The 23,849-nt window shown below is 36.0% G+C and overlaps 1 protein-coding gene across 2 annotated transcripts in view; it reads left to right on the top strand.

Annotated features, from left to right (window-relative positions):
• Window positions 1-23,442, top strand: part of LOC149541564 (uncharacterized) — a 34,648-nt gene extending 11,206 nt beyond the window's left edge. For both annotated transcript variants that reach the window (XM_089796773.1, XM_089796772.1), the window contains 4 exons: window positions 17,721-17,828; window positions 17,987-18,265; window positions 21,989-22,132; window positions 22,547-23,442. In XM_089796773.1, coding sequence (XP_089652899.1) covers window positions 17,721-17,828; window positions 17,987-18,265; window positions 21,989-22,132; window positions 22,547-22,735 — 720 coding nt within the window. In that variant the 3' untranslated portion in view covers window positions 22,736-23,442. The remainder of the gene's footprint in view (window positions 1-17,720; window positions 17,829-17,986; window positions 18,266-21,988; window positions 22,133-22,546) is intronic.
• The last annotated feature ends 407 nt before the right edge of the window (window positions 23,443-23,849 follow it).

Genomic DNA, 23,849 nt, shown 5'->3' on the forward strand with positions numbered 1-23,849 from the left:
AATTTAGTGTTTCACACATTCTATAAAATTAATTTGCTTTTCATTTGTATGATTTGTGACAACTATATAGGTTGCTAGTTCTTCTACTGCTGAAAGGAATTCGAGTACATACTCCTTTATCCATTTAGTGAAGCACAACCGGTTGGGCTCCAAGAAAGTTGAGGACTTGGTCTTTGTCCACACCAACTTGCGTTTTGTCACGTAAGAATGATCGTTACAAGGAAGGGGCAACAAAGCTTTGGGATGTAGCCCCTGAGTGTGCAGATTTGGATGCAACACTTCATGATCTTGTTACAGTTGGAGACGGTGATGATGATAGTGTGGCACGTGGTGCATCTAGCATAAGTGGAACCATGCTTGGTTCAAATGATCTTTCAGCAGTTGGAGATGATAATGAGAATGTGTATTTTCTTGCGAATCCCTATGATTCAGAATCAGACTTTGATTGATTGAATTTTCAGCCTCAATCATTAACTATGTTTTTAAATTTTATTTTGTTGGAATCTTGAACATGACCTATTTGAACTTATTGTTTAAGAGTCAAGACTAAATGCTAATGTTGGACAAGCACATACTGATATTGATATATTATATGAATTTTGAAATATTTTGAATTTTGATAAAGGTTTAAGTATCATAGATTCATAGTCATATTATCAAATGATTTGTTTTTGTATATTTCTTGCATTTCTTTGCATATATTAATATTATATATATTATATGTCTATATATATATATACTCGTTTCCTCCCGCATCCGCATCCAAAAAAAAAAAATCCCTGCATCCCGTATCCGCTTCGGAATCCGCATCCGAATCGGTAACTTAGGTTGCAGGACAAAATTTCCTGCACAAGTGTCATCAATCTCATTCCTAGAGATCATAGGAGCAGGGTGCTGAGCTGTGTATTGCAGGATGTGCTCAGGCAGTCACATAAATCAGCGACCTCAAAGGTTAGGAATCAGATGTTCCTTTGTTGTTGTCTGATACAGAAAAGCATACTTATATGGCAATAGGGCTTGGACCAGCGTTCATGACAGCGGGAAGGTGAATGCAGGAGTAAAGATGCAAGGAGCTGATGTGTAAGGTCAGATACGCTGCAACAGTCATTGATATGGTCTATGATAGATGCTACTGAGAACCGGGTGCTCCATTGCTAAGGTGCACAATCATAATTGCATACATTCAGAGAAATACTGGCAGGCCATATAGGAATCACTGATATCAGATTTGCTTACCAAGTTATGAGTTGGTTCAGTCTGTGAATGATCTCTTTTTCTTTCTGTAGTTGTGTCTATTGTTTTATTGAGACTGTATGAACAAACTAACGATTTAACTATGGTTACATTGATGTTTTTTAAAATATCGACAAAGGAGATGTATGCTTCTTAAAGGAGAAAATAAGATGATCTTTCCATAATGGAAATGATCGGAATAGAAACATGAAAGACTGAAAGGAAACTTTCTAAAACTAACTAAAGATGATAGACATAAAATAAAGTTTTCAAATACTAAGGATGCCATTTATCAATATTGCAATGTTATTTTAATACCCTCCCTTGGTCATCCTTCTAACAACCCTACAAAAGACTTGACATAATCTGCAGATCATTTGGCCATGAATACATAGAAGTTTGACTTTGGGCTTGTTGCTGAGAACCTACCTAGTTGGACTTTTGGTCAGCCAATCTTTCTGAAAAGTACTGAAGTATAAGAACAAGCTGAGTGCCTTCCAACATGATGTTGGGTAACCAAGCTATTCCTCCTGTTATCCAGAGATGGAAATTGAGACCAGCTTCAAAATGCTTTTATTTTTGTTGACAAAAAATGGCAAAAAACGCTGAAACCACAATTTTGCCAAATATCTTCAGAAAAAGCTGCTGCAAAATAGCACCATGATTTTGTTGAAAAGTCATCAAACCCTCAATACAATGCTGAAATCACACATGTTTTTGTCAAACAATTTCCAAAAACTCTTGTTTTGTAGAACAAAGGTTAAAACCCCCAAAATTTTGTCACTAAAACCATAAAAAAATAGGAATCTCAAGACAAAGAAAACTACAATTTTTGGGGAAAAACTGAGCATAACCCTCTTAGATTAGGAAAATATGATTTTTGTGAAAAATCATAAAAAGAAACCCTCTGAGATGTTTAGGAAAATAATCAGGTGAAACCCACAATTTTTGCAGGTAAATTCTTATACACCATTCAAATTGCCTCCCCAAAAAGGCGTCAATAGAACACTATCAAAAGCCCAGGATTTTTTAAAAAAAAATTGTGCAATAAAGAGGATGCACGTTGCAGAGATCAGAGGCAACCACTGAAAAGAGTGAGAGTGCAGCCTGTAAAACGTCTGCCATCATGCAGAAAATTGCAATCAAAATATCATGTGGCAAGCAGAAAATCCCAGGCTGAAAAATTCTTTAGGCAGCAAGAAAAATTTAGCAGAAAATGTAGACCTTCAGAACCAAAAAATGCTGTGATATTCCCCAAATCACTACACAGGTAAAAATGGAAAAGGTGGCTTGTGAGCAGAGAACCTAGGCCAATGCACTTGCTGCCAGCCTGCAAGAAATGACGCCCAGAAAAAATGTAACCTCTGTAGCAAATTTTACTTAAAAATCTAGCAAATGTTACCAAAAAATCTCCCTTTGTGATCCAGAAAAGCAATGATTATTAGTGAAATATCATCCAAAAACCCTTGGTGCAGCACAAACAGAAAAATAAATGCTGTGAGCCCTAGCCGGAAAGAAGTCGCAAACCCTAGCTGAAAATCCCTGGATCTTAAAATAGTTGGATTTTATTTAAAAATTGGTAGAAAGCTCTCCTAAAGACTTTAAAAAAATCTCTGGGATCTTCACCGTCTTTCATATAAAATGGTTAAAAACTTGTGGAAATTTACTATATGTATGAAACTACAAATTGATGTTTTTTCCCAAAAACTAACCTATGGGCTCTGATAGCATGAACTTATAGTCGATTGATATTATAACAAAGGAGATGAAGGCTCCTTGGATAGATGATACTAGATCTTTCCACAACAGAAACAATTGAGAATAGAAACACAAAAGACACAAAGGAAACTTCATGAAACTAATTCAAGAATCCAAATGAAAGACAAAAGAAAATTTCTAAATGCAAACTAAGGATGACCATTATATCAAATATTATATCAAATATTACAACATTATTTTTGACTGTTTATGGAATGATTCATTTTAAAGTGAACTATTGCCTAGTTATTTGAAGTGCAATGTTCCATCATTTCCTCTCTGGTCTTATTCATCATCACATCCCCTATTGTTACCACCTTACTCTCCTTCTTGCCTAGAATAGGTGGCAGCACCTCCGTTGGGATATCCCTTGCATTACGTTCCCTGACTTTACTCGGTGTGAACTTCCTCTTCCTCTCTTCTGCCATTCGCCTTTGGTCCTCCCATTGTGCCATAAAGTGCAGCAACTCGATCCAAGCCGACCATGCCTCCCCCACCCTCTTCCAAACTGGCATTGAAGTGCTTCAAACAATGAATGAATGAATAACATCCTTTGGCCCATCAACTCGTCTCTAATGACCCTCAGTCGTATGGAAGCCAATGCCCACTTCTACCATGTCTAGCCATCATTGATATCCCAAGCACCATTTTGGTTCCACACACAATTCTACCATCCTCGTAAGCTCCTCTTTGTTCTGAGTCAGGAGAAAAGCCCATGCACAAAACATATATGAAATATCAAAATTCGTGTGTGGATAAAAATCTTCAGCCATAGACTCCTTTTTGAACAAATGCTAGAGAATTTAGAGGAACTCATCCTCTGCAATGCGAAACACCTCTGCAAGATGCCGTGGAGTAATCTCGTTATAGAACCCCAGAGTTTGCTTTTTCTTAGGTGTCAATAGGTAGAAATTTGCTTCCATTTTTCCCTTTTTCAGTTAACTCCACTTGCTGTTGAATGACAATGACCTCTGCATTTTAATCCAATTTTAAACTTTGCCTCGATCTAGAAAGTTTGCTTTTTGCTTGTGTCACCGGGAATGAAGCCTTCTCATTATTACCAATGTTACCCGTGGACGTGTCTTTGGTATATTCTCAGCCATCCCGGTCCTTGTCCTAGAAACGTCTCAGAGATTTGGGGACACCTAGGGGACTTTGACTTTGACTTCTAGAACAAATTAGATTAAGACTTCTAGAACAAACTAGACGTTGACTCTCAAAGCAACACAAATTTAGCATATGAATTCTGCTGATTCTTATATTTTAAGGTTCTATTATGTATAGGTACATGCTTTATCCATGTTTTCATATAAATATTTTAAGTTTGTCTATATATTTTAATTGTTCCTATTGTTAATTAGCCGTCCCCCTATTACAATAATAGATAATTGTCTATTATTAGTTAATAGTAATCTATTGTAAATATCTTGTTAGCTTTAGTTAGTTTTTGCTTTTTTAGCTTTATTTGTCAGAATAGAATATTTCTATTCTTTTTGATAGTTTCCTAAGGAAACATCGCTTTATTCTTTTTTATATATAGACCTCTCGGTCTTTCTTAATAACAAGCAAGTATTTACCAATTACTTCCGTAATATGGTATCAGAGCCTAGACTTCAATTGTTTTCAAATATTTTTATAATTTCTTTGGAAATTATCTGCTCCAAAAAAATTTTGAAATTCTTTCAGAAGTCTTTTACATGCTTCGTAATACCTAGTCACGGCTAGGGTTTCAGAGATAGCTCTGCGAATTCGTCTTAAAAAGAGGCATATTTTTCTTGGTCGTTTTTTCTAAAAATCGAAAATCTGCAAATCAGTGATTTCTTGGGGCATTTTTGGTGCTGTTTCCTCATCCTCTCTGCTGTCTCAGCCAAAATGCCTCTATTTTTGAATAAAATCAGTCATTTTTTTGCCTGCAAAACACTTTTTTTCTGCAATTTCAACCTTTAATGGCTGCCAGCTAGGGTTTTCTTAGAAACACTAATTTTTGGGTTCAAAAAGAAAATTTGATCACAGATTCTTTGTGGGTTTTTCGAGAGCTCAACTGGGTTGCCATCTGATTTTTCTGGGTGCCTCATTTTTTGTGCTAGCGGATCCAGAAAACGACAACATATTCCTTCTGGGTTTTTCGAGCTCTCGTTTGGGTCACTCTACATTTTTTTCGGGTCTTCCATTTTTTGCCTCGAAGAATGTGCCTCCACAGATTTTCACAGTTTTTCATTGAAAAACATGCTATGGCATCTCTGACAAACATTCTTCTCGAGCACAACTCCAAATTCAATGGTTGAAATTATGGCACTTTGAAGTAGTAGATCATCGCGATTTTTGAATATCGGAACACCGATCAACTTGTTTTGGGTGTTACGAAACGTCCGACTACTCCTAGTTCTAATTAGGATACATGCGATCTGAATAATCGAGAGGCGGTGATGCTTCTCAAATTATAGGTGGCTGATGATTAGCTTTCTCAGATTCCATCCGGCAAGATAGCTGCCGAGATCTGGACACATCTTAAAGGTCTTCATGAGACTTTCGATAAAAATAGAGTCTTCTTTTTGGAAAACATTGTTTTCTACTGTCATGGATGAGCGCACCTCGCTCCAGGCAACCTGAATCAAATTAAGGAAATCTGTGATTAGTTACTTGCCATAAGTCGCAAGATGGAGGAAGAGGATATTGTGGTTATCACTCTCCAGAGTTTACCAAAGTCCTATAAGCATTTTATTGAGACTCTCAACATCACATCTTTTGGTGTTGGTTTAAAGTTCACTGATCTCTGCACACTGCTGCTTCAACAAGATCGGTGGAAACAACAGTTCGGTAGCAGCTCCAGTTCCACCTCCACAAAGCAAGCCTTTGCTGCGAAATCATTTCAGAAGGATAAAGGCAAGTTTCAACAGCCATCTTAGCAGAAGTTTTTTGCTCTAGCATCAGATGGTTCTCAAAAGAAGAATATTCAATGCAACTGCTGCCACAAGTTTGGACACATGAAGGTTGAATGTTGGAAATACTTAGCTACACAGTTTAAGCATTTAGGTTCGCAACCCAAAGCAAACAGTGCAAAGCACACTGAGCAGGTGGAATCTACCTCTTACGCCTTCATGGCTAAAAGACTTGTAGATCATGTCAAGTCATCTGCTTGGTACATTGATTCAGGTGCCTTTCGTCATTTTACTCACCGCAGAAATTGGTTTACTGACTACTAGCCTTATTCAGACTGTTATTTTTGGTGGCGGAGAAGATTACACAGTTGTCGGTAAAGGAAACATTTAGATTCAGTCTATTGGGAGGAATCTCATATTCCTTGATGTGTACTACGTTCTAGGGATGGAACTAAATCTACTCTCAGTCAGTCAGTTGTTGCAACATTCTCCACATTTGGCACTCACCTTTAGTTCACATCAGTGCACCATCACTGGTCGAGCAACTAAGTCTACCGTTGTAGTGGGTCTTGAGGATCATGGTCTTTTCAGATTTCTTGATTCTAGTGATTCTCAGGACTTAGCTATGGCTACTCAGCGGTCTTCTGTCAGCACACTTTTGCATCAGCAATATGGGCACATAAATGTGCATTGTCTCTCACAGCTTTCTCAGGATGAGCTTGTTCTTGGATTGCCAGAGATTCAGACTCAACAGCTTGGAGTTTGTGACACATGCCAAGCTGGGAAGCAACATCGCACACCTTTCACCAGTGGGACTCATGGCGAGCTTCTTAGGTACTTTAGCTTGTACATGCCGATATCTGCGGTCCTATGGCCACTCCTTCTGTTCTTGGGTCCAGGTATTTTTTGTTGTTTGTTGATGATTTTAGTAGAAAAATGTGGGTGTATTTCCTTAAAAAGAAATCAGATGCATTTCCTGTATTTCAGAAGTTTAAACCTTTAGTTGAAAAAGAGTTTGGGAAATCTATTATTACTCTTAGATCAGGGAATGGGGAGGAATTTTGTTCTAATGTTTTCTCCAGCTTCTTGCATACACATGGCATCAAATGCCAGTTAGCCACACCCCACACGCCAAAACAAAAGTGTAGTTGAACGTCGGAATAGGACAATCACCGAGATGGCTTGATCCTTGCTCGAACACAGACATGTTCCGAAGAAGTTTTGGACAGAAGCAGTTAACACTGTAGTTTATCTGTTGAACTAATCACCCACAGTGGCGATTAAAGGTAAAACTCCGAAAGAGGCTTGGTCAGGTCGCAAGCCCTTAATCAGTCACCTGAAGGTTTTTTAGCTCCCTTGCTTTTGTTTGGATCAGTGATGCGTCATGCACCAAGTTGGATGACAAGAGTAAAAACTCATGCTTGTTGGATATAGTATTATTCACAAAGCATACCACTGGATCGATATTGAGACATCTCATCTGCAGTCGTGATGTAGTCTTTGATGAGCAGTAGTGAGGAGCTTTCATGCTTGCTTCTCCTGTTCCTAATCTAGCCGACTGGCCTATAAAGGCTCATGATTTAGGAGTTCGACTTCCATTAGGTCCATCTGATGGGAGGGCTCCAGTAGCTCTTGCAGCTCCAGTTATTCCAGTGATCCCTGTACAGACACCTCCGGCTTCTCCGATAGGATCACCTTGATTTGTATATGCGTCACCTGAGTTTGATCCCAATTCTTCTGATAAGTAACCTGATCACCAAGCTATTAATGTTTTAGCGTCAGTAGAAGTAAAACATTGATTATTTGATATATTAATTTGTGTTTATGTTTTTCAGATAAATTGTTATTGGTGATTCTTATGTAATATAATATATATTATATATTATGCATTATATATCTTATATATATGATATATGTAATATAATAAGTATTATATATATTATGCATTATATATTATTATATAATAATATAATAATATTATATTATATTACATATATGGTTAATATATTAATATTATATATATAAGATGAGTTATGCATATAGTTATTTATAAACTAAATGGTGATTAACTATAGAGACATGTCTGTTCATGTCTTTTGAAGAGACATGTCTCCTCCTCTCATATTATACATATATGAGATGCAAATCTGCATTTGGAAATCATCAATTACAATGGCAATGAAAGTACATTTGCAGAAATGATCTAAGTTATTTCAACATGGTATCAGAGCCTAGTTGCAAATATATAAATGAATAATAAGAGATTGGTGTTCAATATTTGGATTGAATCAATGCAATGGAAGCCAATGCAGATCAAGTTGTGTGTTTAGATTGTCAATATGTGCTATTGGAGTTTCAGCAGGGAACAAGAAATGGTCGCAATTATATCAGAAATCACTGGCCCAGAATAATCGCACAGAGTTTTTTCACCACTAAATGGCTTGATCGCAAGCTGGCAGAAGGTCTCTGCTATCCTCTGTCACCAGTAAGTACCATAGAGAGGGTGTATGGTCTAGATATCGAATTGATTTAAGTGGTTGGAAGGATGTAAGTTCAAGTTGCAGGACATATTCCTTATACATGTAATCCATATGGACAGTACCAAAGTGGGTTTCTGCAACTAACAACATACTCAATCTAAGTGCAAGAAATGCAAAAAATGGTTTTGTTAAAAGGGCAATAGAAACTTCAAGACTTTTTAAAGTTACATGGCAAGCTAATGTCAAAATCTACGGTTCTTTGGAACATATAAGAGATATCCACAAAGATCTTGTGCACGGTGAGCATAGGTCAAAGAAAATTTTAATTGGGATCCTTGTTTAAGAGTATGTTGAGAGGAGAGTCCACTGCCTTAAGTTGTGATCATGCATATTCTATTGCATACACATTTCAATTGTGGTGGTTGCCAATGTAAATAGTTGCTTTGCCTAGAAAGACATTGAAATCACATGGATCCTGTGCACACTGACCCCAATTATTATTGCTAGATTGCAGGAGTGATAGCGAAGAAAGGATTGCAAAGAGAAATAAGGTCATAGCATTCGATGATAAACTCCATACATGATTTTGGCCCAAGCTATCCTTTACAGTGCTTATATTTCAACGAGAATTACCATTGGAGACTCTGAGTAAACATTTGCCCTAGTTATAAACCGACCATTTGCAAATATCGTCATGATCAATATGTGCACAGATATACGAATGTTGAGGGATCAATGTTTATATGAACCAAAAATATTGTCCCTCCTTCAATTTGGGAGTATAAAGCTATGTCCACATTGCGAATTGCAAATATGATATGACTTTAGAGGGATCAAGATTGTGCAAGAGATCTAATATATATGGAACATTTGTTCCTCAGAGACATGATTGTTGGGACGGAAGACATTGTTAACTCTTCTATTTGTAGCCGCCTGCATAGACATGTGTATAGAATGTGAATCACAAACATTACACGCAAATAGCTTCATAGAATTCCTTTGCTTAGATTATGTCTCACAGAATGCGAAAATTGGAAGAATTATCAAAGAATGGATTTGTGGTCAAACTCTTGAAACTATTAAACTGAATGTGATGCACACAAATAAAATCAAGTTATTGCGAGGGCGTTCTCTCTTGGTACTGCAGATTGTATATGAATATAATTTGGGAATATACACCAAGGAAGATCAAGAACATAGCATATTTGATACAAATATTGGCATTGCCACCACCTAAGGAAATGATAGTCTTCGACAACATTAGGGTAGATCAACAAGGACAGTGCATATACGTTTTTGCCAATAATCACCGTGCCTGACCAACATGGAAATAATAGACCTATGTACTCAAAACATATGCCAATAAAGAGGTAATGAGGGAAAATTGAATATTCGATGGGGGCCCATAAGACCGAGACATTCCCAAAGTCATTGTTTAAAGTCATGTCGACTCATTAAGAGTGTGATATACAAGAAGGTTGAGTGACAAATTTGCAAATAACGAACACATCAATTCATAGAGTCTTCTCTCCATTCAGTATTGGTCGATGTGAAACTAAGAATGTTCACTTCGTGAAAATTGGGAAGGTCATATCTTCATCGGCATATTGAAATACTGAGAGTAGATTATTTTAATAAGAGACCTGTGCGAAAAGATGCAAGGGAATGAAGACTAACCTCGCACACATTAAATAATAATGATGCCTACGGTTATAAGGACCAAAGGTAAAGGTGGGTATAAGGTATGCTTTATTCATTTATGTGATATGTATATTATAATTGAAAGTACATTGGATATATATATATATATATATATATATATATATATATATATATATATATATATATATATATATATATATATATATATATATAAGAAATAATTGATGTTTATGAGATCATTATAATGTCTAATAAGAAGGGTGAAAGAAATTCAATGTTATATGCATAATTACTACGTTAGTGATGATGAGGACAATCAAGGATGTTGTAAAGTATTTATTTTCCTTGAGCATTAAAATTGTCTATTCATTGTAGTTCTACTTCTATACACACTATAAGAGTTATGTGTCTTGATTTTTTCCTCTAAGGATGTTCTTGCAGGAAAAGGAGGATTAATATTTCTTGCAGGAAAAGGAGGATTAATATTAGATTCAGAGGGAGTCTAACACTTTGTTAAAGGGAAGTTTATTTTAGAAGCTTAGAAGATTGATGTTCAGAGGGATTTTGACACATCTGTCAGAGGGAGCAAATAGAGGATATGGTTTCGTCAACCTTCAATGATCTCAATCATATTGATTCAGAGGCAGTAAACCATGTTGTGATGGAATCTTTAGTGTTCGATAAATTATAGCAGTTAAGAGGATTGAAATTTATGCAACTACGTGATTTTAATTAATCCTTGTGTACATCATAAGAAAGTGGTGAATTCAATTGGATCATCTCTGATAAATGAAAAATGAAACTTGATGTATGAGTTGTAGAGTCATTCAAGTGACACAATCATACTCAATCAAGATATTGGCGTATTGTGGACGAGCTTATGTTAGCTTCTAGTATTATGCTTAATGAATGGTTGGAACTTCAATGGATAAAAGAGCAAGTTGGAACTTATAAAGAAGTCGTCAAATTTGATGCAATGTGAAAGTGTACAATAATATAAAAGTGGCAACTTTACATTGTGGGGGGGAATAATAGACAATGTTTCATTCCCACTTGAACCATCCTTAGAAAAGGAGATATTCCATGATCCTAATGGGCTGATAAGTACTTATATCTTTTACATTTATCTATTCATTTATTTGTAATTCTATGCATACTATAAAGGTCATTTGCTTTGATCTTTTCCTTTATGTTTGATGATATTCTTACAGGAAAAGAAGGTTGGTACTTCAATATGCTACCAAATATTGTACAGACTAAATCTAATGATAGTAGTTCCAAAGACCTTGATGATCAAGATGGATAAAGTGTGGCTCTTGATGCAAGTATCTTTGATGATTGAGATTATAAGATCCTTCTACATTAAGAGGGAGTATGACACTTCTCCGAAGGCAATGTTGGAGCTTAGAAGATTGATACTCAGAGGGAGTCTAAAAATCCACGTGGGTGACTACATGATGTTGATGGGCCTACTCCTACGTATATCATGAGGGAATGATGAGTTTGTCAATCATCCTTGGGAAAAGAGAGTTTTTGAGGAAGTAACAAGAGGACCTGACATCCCAAGATCAATATTCAAAGGGAGAAATTTTGAGATGCAATCCCTTGTGGATGATATCTTCTCTATGAGGAGAAGTTCTAAAGGGAAATGTTAAATTGAAATATTTCAAAGATAAAAAATTGATATGTTGATTTCAATCTATATTTGGTTATATAATTGTTGTTTAAGACATGTAATGAAAGGTGATGATCTTTCATTGGCATATATAAACAGAAGGTAATCATTGTAAGGTGACGATCTTGCATATGATAGGCCTGTTATCATGGTTCTTTGGGTCGGAATCTGTCGGACACCATGATAACAAATAGAAGGTAATCTTTGTAAGATGACGATCTTACAAATGATAGTCCTGATATCATGGACAATTAGAGTTCATGGGTAACAAATCTATTATGTCATCATGGGCATCTCTAGACATTGCTCAAGTGCAAGTAGAGATCATATGTGTATCATGAACATCTCTAGACATTGCTTAAGTGCAAGTAGAGATCATGAATGTGTTATGGGCATCTCTAGACATTGCTTAAGTGCAAGTAGAGATCATATGTGCATCATGAACATCTCTAAACATTGCTTAAGTGCAAGCAGAGATCATGAGTGTGTCATGAACATTTTTAGACATTGCTTAAGTGCAAGTAGAGATCATGAACTGCAAATGTGTCATGGACATCTCTAGACATTGCTTAAGTGCAAGTAGAGATCATAGAAAATACTTTATGTTGCTAAGAGATTTTCATATACACTGTGTTGATTACATAATGATGCTGATTCTAATCTAATGATGTTTTACTTCTCCTTTGCTAAAGAGGGAGTGTTAATGTTTTAGCGTTAGTAGAAGTAAAACATTGATTATTTGATATATTAATTTGTGTTTATGTTTTTCAGATAAATTGTTATTGATGATTCTTATATATATAATATATATATTATATATGTAATATAATATATATTATATATCTTATATATATGATATATGTAATATAATATGTATTATATATATATTATGCATTATATATTATTATATAATAATATTATATTACATATATGGTTAATATATTAATATTATATATATAAGATGAGTTATGCATATAGTTATTTATAAACTAAATGGTGATTAACTATAGAGACATGTCTCTTCATGTCTCTTGAAGAGACATGTCTCTTCATGTCTCTTGAAGAGACATGTCTCCTTTCGTATTATACATATATGAGATCCAAATCTGCATTTGGAAATCATCAATTACAATGGCAATGAAAGTACATTTGTAGAAACGATCTAAGTTATTTCAACAATCTTCTGATATTCATATTTGTCGTTCTCCCCTTCGGCCTAAGTGGTGGGCTAAGACGCTTGCTGATCTTTGTGATGATGAGCTCATTGATAGGAGAACTGCTTGGAAAAAGAGCAAAACTACAGATTCTGTTAACTTTGCTCTCATGGCCAACATTTACAGTGTGTTTGAACCTCAAACATATTTCGAGACTAAAGGAATTCCAGAGTGGAAATAGGCCATGCAATCTGAACACTAGAGCTTGCTGAAGAACAACATCTGGGTCCTTTCTGATCTTCCCACCAGGGAAGAAACCCATTGGCTGCAAATGGGTGTACGAAATCAAATACAAATCGGATGGTACTTTGAACAAATACAAAGCTCGTTTAGTGGCGAAGGGCTTTTCTGAGCGTCAGGGCATTGATTATGAGGAGACTTTTGCTCCTACTGCAAAGATGAGCACCATCAGATTAGTCCTAGCCATGGCAACACAGTTTGGCTGGAAGGTTCATTAAATGGATGTCAAGAGTGCTTTCTTGAATGGTGATCTCCATGAAGAGGTCTACATGACGTAGCCTCCTAGTTTCAAGGTTGTTTGTAAAGACCATCAGGTTCTTAGATTGGTAAAAGCCCTCTATGGCTTCAAGTAGGCCCCTTGGGCATGGTACATAAAAATCGATAAGTACCTCAGTGATCAAGGCTTCAAGAGGAGTTCTTCAACTCAAATGTGTATGTCAAGACTATTGACAGTGACATCATCCTTCTGGTTATTTATGTGGATGATCTGATCATCACTGGCAGTTCGGCATCTTTGATTCAGGGAATCAAACAAAATTTATGCCAATCTTTTGATATGACTGACCTTGGGCTCATGCATTATTGCCTAGGTGTTGAAGTTTGGCAATAGTCTTCTGGTATATTCATCTCTCAGTCCAAATATGCCAAGGCCTTCTTAGACAAATTCTGTATGCAGGATTGCAAGCTTGCATCTACACCTATGGAGAAAGGTCTCTAGTCATCAACAAAGTTTGATTCTCCTTCAGTTGATGATACTACATACAAGTAACTAGTAGGCAACCTCATCTACCTCTTTGCTACTAAGCCTGATATCAGTTTTGTAGTCGGCTATATTTCACGCTTTATGACAGATCCTAAGGCTGATCATTGGATGGCAGCAAAGCATGTGCTTCGTTATGTGAATGGCACTTTAGATTATGGACTTCTGTACTCTTGAAGTTCTAATCCTAAACTCAGTGGATTCATAGATTCAGATTGGGCAAAGCTTTGTTGATGATAAAAAGTCAACTTCTGGATATGTGTTCAGTTTGGGATCCGGTGCAGTCACATGGACTAATAAGAAGCAGCAGGTAGTTTCTCTCTCCTCTATAGAGGCTGAATACAGAGGGACTGTTAAGGTAGGATGCGAAGCTGTTTGGCTTCGTCGAATGCTTGGGGATATGCAGATGTCACTAGAAGGACCGACTACTTTGTTTGTTGATAATGAATGTGTTATTAGTTAGCACCAAATCCAGTCTTCCATGAACGAACCAAGCATGTGGATGTTCACTGTCGTTACATATGACAACTGGTTGAAGACAGGACTAGAGATTTGCAGTATGTTCCTACCACAGATCAGCCTGCAGACATTCTCACCAAGCCTCTTGGTCCTGATAAGTTTGTCAAATTCAGAGGACAGCTTGGTGTTCTAGATAGATTAACCATTAAGGGAAGGTATTACAATAATAGATAATTGTCTATTATTAGTTAATGGTAATCTATTGTAAATGTCTAGTTAGCTTTATTTAGCTTTCGCTTTTTTAGCTTTATCTGTTCGAATAGAATATTTCTGTTCTTTTTGATAGTTTCCTAAGGAAACATTGCTTTATTCTTTTGTATATATAGACCTCTTAGTCTCTGTTAATAACAAGCAATTATTTACCAATTACTTCCGTAATACCCCCACTGTCCCCAAAATCGGCAAAACATTTTGTTGTCCCAGAAACCTTTCTCGTTGTCCCTCGCTGTTCTCGTCTCAAAAGCTTGGGGGAACATAGATTATTACGCTTGTCTCACTCTGTTATGAACCTTCATCACGTGCCCATGGACGTCCCCTCCACCATCTACTAACCACCACTTCACCCCATCATTTCTAGGACACTTTCGGACATGGAGTTGAATAAGGGACATACTCAAGGAATTGAAAGATTTCTAAAATCTTCTATCACCTCTTTTTGCTCTCCCAAGTTCACACCAATGTTAGCCATTTTATCTGCTAACACATTCTAATCCTTTCTAGTGTGACTTACATGGAAATTTTCAAATCCATCTAATAGACTACGTATCCTCCTGAGAAACTTATCCAAAAGCCATGTATGTATCTTTCCTTTGATAATGCTGTTAATCATTATGTGCGAATCACCATAAAGATGAATTTTCTTACCACCACATTTCTTAGCCACTCGAAGAGCAAAAATCACTGCCAAGCATTCAGCCACATTATTTGATCCCTTTGGTAATGCATTCACACCTAGAACCAAAACATTATTCGCTGCATCCAAGATAGCACACCCTGCACCACTGCATCCCAGATTGCCTTTTGATGCACCGTCAAAGAGAACTCTAAACCATCCATCTGCCATCTTTATCTCCTCCCTGTTCTTGTGATTCTCAACCAATGGATAATCCCTTGAAAGCCCATAACGGGCTGTTGCCACCAATGTTCTCCATGCATGGATATTGATTATTCTCTCATTAAACGGATGAGACATTAGTTTTTTGCATCTAGGCAACATGAGATTCTTATTGCTCTTCTGCATTGCCCTGAGACATTTAGCCCTAGCCTGTTTTCAGGAAAACTTCATTGTTGGTTGTTTTACAGAAATCTTTGCCTCAAATGTGTTACAATGCAGGTTTATAGCATAGTCTCTAAAATTGCTTTCATCAACTGCTTCTTGTCTTAAGGGCTTTTTCTCCTGCAGGGCTATTCTTTTTGATCTTGGATTATTCTGTGAGTTTATCAATTGTGGAGTAATTTACATTTTGGTCCACCTAGGTTCACATTGTATTTTGGAGAAATGGAACAGATTTTGATTTCTATTTAATGTTTACATTTCTTTTCATGGTTTTTTCAAGAGTACTTCTATCATTGGATTTATCTTGTGATGCTTTTGTTGTTTATCTGTCTTGGGCAAGTCAAGCTCAGGTCATTCCTAAATCACTCTACATGAAAAGCACACAAGTTCATCTACATTCAATCTTGTCATTGTTTTGTTATTTTAGTTATTAATAAATAGTAACCATTTTAGCAACAAAATGCACCGTGACAACAGAAATGTACAAGGCAGAATTGCAGGATATGCTATCCCCTTCCCCTTGTATGGATATGGGTATGATACATTACCAATATGCCATGCGTACTGTACCCTCATGTTTTCAAACAGAACACTTGAATCAAGTTGAGAAAAAAGTTTGTTTCTTAAAGATTTTGTATAGGACAGCACAGGGATATATAACTTGATTGACAAGTTGAACTTTAAAATGCTTGGTATCTAAAAAAATTATGCTATGTTTTAGGATCATGTGATACTTGGAAATTCATAACACAAGTTTTGGTAACCCTTTGTGGAAACTTAGCAGGTTGTACTTCACACTATCATCTAGTGGTTCTGGTCATCGATCAATATCAAATGTGTTAATTTCATTATATTGTTCTTGATGGATTCGTCTTTCATTGCGAGCTTGTTTGGTTCTTTATGTATCAATTGATTATTTTAAACAAGGGAATCATCAACAATGAGAAAGTTGTGAGTGCATAGTGCTTATCTAATAAAATTCTGAATAGCTGTAATGGTTTTGTATAATGCTGGCAACTATCCACATACCATCCTATCATAGACTCTGTGTGAAACTGACAATTGACTATTTGTTTATTCTTGAATGTTGGATCTGGAAAGCATACATTACTATTGTGATTAATTGTGGGAAAATGTGTTGGATTTCTTTCCTGTTTACTGGTGCCAGATAAAATTGAAATTATCATTAAATGTGCAAGCTTCGTTTGATAAATGATGCTACAAATGGTAACTTTGCATATGGGTGTTGAATTCTGATGCAAGATTTGGATTTCATGGTTTTTATGGGAATCAGTGTTTGACTTCATTGCCCATATTCCCATTCACCGTGTTCATTGCTGTGTATTTTTTTATTTCAATTATTTATATATGCATGTATATGAATTCAGAGTCTTTGTTGCCATGACCCTAAGGTGCTTGTTTTCTAGAGAAACAGAACATACCTGTGCTAGTATATTTTATTATTTCTTCTCTCTGTAATGAGAACATATAAAAGCATTATGCAGATCACATAAGGCAATGGTTACATTTCTTGGAATTCGGTAATAGTCATTATTATTGTGTTAAGAATTGTTTGCTGTCATTGAACTTTACATAGAGTGCAGTAGTCAGAGTTTTGTGCCATAAGCGTTTCTTTGTTAGTAAAACATTTCCCCATATTACAGAACCAAATAGGCATCTGAGATGATTCTTTATTTGATTTGGACTGGTAAAGATTGATTTTGAATATCATATTGATATTGGTGACCATAGCATAATTTCATGTTGTAGGTCTCTTACAAGAGTTTTCTGAGCTTTTAAAAGTGGAAATTGTTGTATAAAAATTAACTATTCTGGCTAGCTATCAGATTTTGTTTTGATTGTATATTATATCATGCTCATTCATTTCCAATTATTTTGTTTGACAAAGTTTCTCTTCTTGGTGACAATTCTACTTTGTGGTATCATTTATTTCTTAGTCATGTTCACATTCTTGTTGAAATTGTTGCCATGAGATTTTTGAGAAAGCGTTTTATTTTCTGCAGGAGCATTTATTCATTGTGTGTGAACTTCTGAAGGCAAACTTGTATGAGTTTCACAAGTTCAATAGAGAATCTGGAGGGGAGGTCTATTTCACCATGCCAAGACTACAGGTTGGTTTGTTAAAGAAATTCTGAGATGTTTTTGTTAAGTTGTTCCAAAACTATATCATATATATCGGTTTGCTTTTTAGTGGATACTGATATAAGTTGTTTGCATATACAATAGTCGATAACCTGTTGGTTTTAATGCACTTTTGCTTGTGATGCAGTCAATAACAATTCAGTGTCTGGAGGCATTACACTTTTTGCACACTCTTGGCCTAATTCATTGTGATTTAAAGCCAGAGAACATTCTGGTTAAAAGTTACAGTAGGTGCGAGGTGAAGGTTATAGATCTTGGCAGCAGTTGCTTCCAAACAGATCATCTTTGCTCATATGTGCAGTCTCGTTCGTATCGTGCACCTGAAGTTATACTAGGTCTTCCTTATGACAAAAAGATTGACATCTGGTCACTTGGTTGCATTCTTGCTGAGCTTTGCTCTGGCAATGTAAGATATTGCTGCCCTTTTTCTTTATTTTTTGGAAAGTGACTGTCAGAAAACATACAAAATTTCAATATAAATACTTATTAATACTATGGAATTTTTAAGGACTTATGTTTCCCTTTTTAGGGGATTTAGTTATGATTCAGCGATCCTATTCTTTCAGACTAACGAAGCTGAAATAATGAATGAATCATCGTAAATTGCAAATCGCCATTAATTTTTCCAAAATTTGGGCCATTTTTTGAGGTTCAATGAATCACATTTTTGTTGCAATTAAACTGTGAAAAATATGAATGAATCAGGGATCATGTTTTTATTGTGATTTACTCGAAAACATTTAGAATTGTTGTGAAAAAATTAATAAAGATCAGCAATTTTTTCTCTTTTTTAAGTTAGTCAAGCTATTTTAATTTTTCAAAATTTCCAGAATCATTGAAAAAAATGGATCTTGGTTTGCTGATTTATTTCCCAGAAAGATGTTGACTTTGTATCGTATGATGCTTTTGTCCATTTGCATTTTAAAATGCTATTCATCTTACCAATTTTTGTTATGGTATTGATATTTTGTTATGCATTATATTTTGATATGTAAAATGATATTGGTGTTCTATGCAATAGAGCAGGAATATGTTTTCTTTTTTGAAGCTAGTGGCCTAGGAATACATTAGATGTAGAAGTTTCAAATCGCAGTAGAAGTTTAGAATACATTAGTTCTCTGTTTAGAGAGACCGGTTGACCTCACATGCTATTATCGTATCATGTTGGCTATATCAAAAATAAATATTCAGTGCTTGTTTGATCTATCGTGTGCTATGAATAAATCTTAGCCTTGTATTGATTCTTCAAGCAAATAATTTGGAAATAATCATATTAGACATCTTTTACAACAATCTTTATTTTGCGTAGAGAATTTTACAAAGTAAAGCATGAGTTTTAGAGCAGCATACCCAGACATCTAATGAATAGAAACTCTATGCCTCGGAGCTTAGCTTGAGGCAGTGCACATGGGCACATGCTTCATCTAGATTGTGGGTATTGGCGATGAGTGCATGCTTCTGCAAGTGATCAAACAATCCTCCAGTATATTTCATGAGCTCTTCTCTCCTAATTATAACTTTTGCTCATTTGGACGGCCTATTTCCCAAATTTGCTTATGCACACTTTGTCTTGGCCCATGTCTCAAGTGATGCTATTGCATCATTCACTCCTCTTCATGGCATGTAGGTCAAAATCACTGAAGGAGAAGATGCTTGAAGTCTTTCCACTTAGAATTGAGAGGTATATTCTTGAGTTCCCACAAGAGTGCATAACACTCATACTAAGAGAGCATCTTTGGAGAGCCTTCACTTTGCAAAATTAATATATTGGTCTGCGGACAATGAAATCTGAAATAGACCTCCATTTGGGAGATACATTGTTTCAACTTCTTGGCAATATGCGACTAATCTCACCACCATAGGGCTGTTTTTTTTCGATCTTTACTTCTACTTTGAAGAACCTTCCCTTAGAGGCCTCACTTCATCTCTGCTTTCTTGTTCTTAGTGTTCTTTCAAGAGTCCTATTTTGGAGACTAGGACTTGCACTAGCATGATGCTTTCTATTTTTTCCAGGTTGTCATCAACCTTCTCCTCTAACACTGAAAAGTGAAAATCCAAGCAACATCTTCAAGTTTCTGAATCCTAGTTTTCTGTCGTTTCTCTCTCTTTACAGTTTTCCTTTGCTTAATCACTATCTTGGTCCCATTATAGGTTGAAAGGTACCAAATTTCAATCACTTGAATTTGTTGACAGCACACCTAACTTGCAAAAATGAAATTCCGAAAGGAAACAAGTGCTTTAATCAATAAGGTCGAGTCTCTATTGATTATTAGCAAGCAAATTTACAGTGAAGAACTCAACAAACTATTTAACAATGGATTTTACATTATCAATGACATTTACAAATCAAGGAAACACAATAACTTCTCAACCTGCGTTAAACTAAAACCCAATAACTTCTCAACTTGTGTTAAACTAAAATATAGGATCAAAATACAAATTGAACACATAATTTACCCTGGAGAGAACCAACACAGGACATAGTTTACACTTGAGAAAACCCAACATAGGTTGGAAAACTCCAGCTCTGGAGAGTGAATATTCTCTTAAACTATCTCAATTGTTGAATATGGATGTACAATTGCTTACATACCAAATTACAAGAGCAAATATTCTCTGTTCCACTATCTCAAGTTTTGAGTATAGACATACAATTGTTACATACCAAGTTACAACAATTTTGAAGCTTCTGTTACACTTGCAACATGCTATCACCTCACTCTAACTTCCACAGACTTGTGTCAGCCTTGAAGATGGAATACAGCCACCATGCAGTGAGAGCCAATCCCCTGTCAAAATGGAGAGGCAATGTGTAATAAGATAGATTTATTAATGTCCAACAAAAGACTACAAAGAGGGAAGAGGGTCGAAGGGACTGCAACACACAACAAAGGAGGCAAGCCAACAGCGGGAACACTAAACGGTGTCCGGGGAAGCATAAACAACACCAACAGAAAACAGAAGAGGAAGCTAGGGGCAGCCATCTGCAGCCAACTAACCAGGCTCAGCAGTGGAGATGAAACCGAGTATCGAGGGATATGGCCCAGAACAAGAAGAAATCCTGTGATGCCGCTGGGTGCTGGTGGAAGTGGAGGAGAGCTCGGGGGTATGGGGGACCAAGCGGTCGCTTGGTACCCTGAACTTTGTTGAGATGAAAACCAATTGACCAAACAGAAGATCAATACTAAATGTCTTTGTAATCCATTCCCTGTTTTTATCAGAATGAGTATGCCAGTTCTCACTAGTATGAGTTTGCTGGTTCTGACAAAACAAGTTCACTGGTTGTCAATGAGTTTGATGTGATGAGCAAGCAGTTTATACATCTGTTTGCTGCAAGTGGCAAACTTGCCAAAGTAACTTTTCGAGGTCATTTGAGGTCTGTAATCTTGACCAGAGACTCTCTAGAGTTATTATCGTAACAGTTTCTTTTCATCAGTACATTGACTTGACTAATTCATTCTCCCAGCTTCTCATCAATGAGCTTGAAGGACATGATCCCAATGGTACAGTATATATCTAGAGTTGATTTTTTGAATCAGGGGGAAATAAATCCTTGAAGGTTTAGGGGAATTGAAAATCGCAAGCTTTATTTCTTTGCATGGAAATTGTCAGTCTTGTTGGTCAAGATCACTTATGCAGAACATTTGGAACTCTGGACATTAAATACAGTAAAAGAACAGAATAATTACAGGATACAGAGAATGTAGCCTCTTTGTTAAAATTTAGTGTGATTTATACCCCATGAGGTGGTTATTCCTTCTTTTGATGTGGAGCTCTGCTCACAACGTAATAATATAAGGCAATCTGGTCCCAAGATAAGTGCTTAGTGTGCTGCTAATTTATTTACAGCCTTTTTCTAAAGTCTTAAGCTGCAGAGGCATTGATTCCATACATATTCTATGTTTTTCGAAGTCCAAGCTGCTCATTGTTTTTTGCCTTATTTTTTTGTTCACCCAAAAAATGCAGTAAAAATACGGTTGAAAACTTGAAGGCATTATTTGAAACTATGGGGTTGGTATTTTAAGTTAACTATTTGAGCATGTCAAGGCTAATTAATGAAATGAAATACTGCAATGATCTTTTATATCCTTTTGCCAATAATTCATTCGCATTGGCTCTGTTTTTGCAGGTTCTCTTTCAAAATGACTCCCCTGCAACCTTGCTTGCACGAGTGGTTGGAATAATTGGATCAATAGACCAAGATATGCTTGTCAAAGGGCGTGATACATACAAGTATTTTACCAAAAATCACATGTTATATGAACGGAATCAGGTATACTACTAATATATGCTTTCCTTTGCAGCGCATACTGCCTAATATCGAGAGATCTAGATAACTAAACATTTGTTAACAGTAACATCTCTCAGCAGGAGTAAATTTATAGGTATAAAAAGTCAAACAGATCACCTACATTGCTACTGTTTCTTGGGGTTCAAATTGTAATATTTTGTGATTTTGAGAAAAGATTATACTTACATGAAGTAATCTGTAGTCATGATGGTATAAATGCTACAGTTACAATGAAAAATTTGGCATACAAAAATATTGAGACCGTCAGACAAGTTGTACTCCATTATTGGAACATTGACAGTTGATGATATATGTAGTGTTTCATATTTCTTCAGAATGATTTCACTGTATTTGAACAGCAGTACTGTTACTGAGGCATATTTATTTTCTTTCCAGGATTCAAACAGACTGGAGTACTTGATACCTAAGAAGACTTCATTGAGACATCGGCTTCCCATGGGGGATCAAGGATTTATTGATTTTGTTGAGTACCTTCTTGAAATCAATCCAAGCAAAAGACCTACTGCTGGTGACGCACTGAAACATCCCTGGCTTTCTTATCCTTATGAACCAATCTCATCTTGATCCACAGATTTTCTTCTACAGGATGATATTCACAAAGTATTTCACGTTCTTGTAGCCTAATACCACAACATTTGTGAAATTCCTTAAGCTTTGCTAACTTTCATACAAGCTACCCTCCTTGAGAGCAAAAAGGACGGATGGCACTAATTCTGTCGTCAGGACAACTGTTAGTTCTGGTGCAAGATTGTGGGGGAAATTCCACGTTGCTTCATTTCTCGCGAACAGAATTAACTGTTAGAGAGTAATTTCAACCCTGAAGCATCGTCTATCAACTGCACCTTGCAGTCAAAAGGCATCTATGCATGTTGTATAAAGGTCACAACCATGGCACTAAGATTAAAATGAAAGATTGATCAGAGGCCAGCATGTGTTCAAGTATGGCAGTTTGCTTTGCTTTCATCTTTCTTTAAGAAGATTGAGCTGCACCTTGATAATGTTTTGTAACAGGCCTTCTAGGTGTGGATGTATGTCATATTTACTGTGTTCATGAAGTTTTCTTCCTAGAAGTATTCTGATTTACCTGAAAGTGAACTTTGGTTCTTCAAAGACAACATGGTTTTGAAGGTGTAAATGTTCTAAATTAGAGTTCCTTTCAATCAGATAGTATCAGCCATGTAAGATTGTATCACTATTTAAGGTAAGCTCTGAATACATGATTTAAATACAATTTACATTAGGATATAATATTAAGAATATTTTTTAAGCAACTCATTTCATCATAACTAACTCCTTTCACAATTTGATTGACGGGCAGTAGAAAATTAACAAATCAGCATGTTGCAGTTGAATAAAACATCATATGAACTAAATCATTTTTGTAATAGGAGACTGATGAGCAAATTTGCATAAATGTTTTATACGCAAGTCTCGAAGCGTATTTCCTCTGGTTGGTATATTTCTCTTTGATCCCCTTGGAGAAACTTCTGTTGTCTGCTATCAAACAAACGACAATAGATACACACATCTCTGTGCTTAATAATGTCACATTAATTAAAACTAAAATACTTATTTAACAATTCTGAATTTACAAGAGTTCAAATCATTTAAGATATCAGATTTGTCTATATTTAAGCGACAATGACTATAGTTCGATAAATAGGTCATATGTTCCAGA

Source organism: Cupressus sempervirens, chromosome 8 (genome assembly GCF_028749045.1).
Source record: "Cupressus sempervirens isolate cs-2001-9-10 chromosome 8, ASM2874904v1, whole genome shotgun sequence".
Classification (NCBI taxonomy): domain Eukaryota; kingdom Viridiplantae; phylum Streptophyta; class Pinopsida; order Cupressales; family Cupressaceae; genus Cupressus; species Cupressus sempervirens.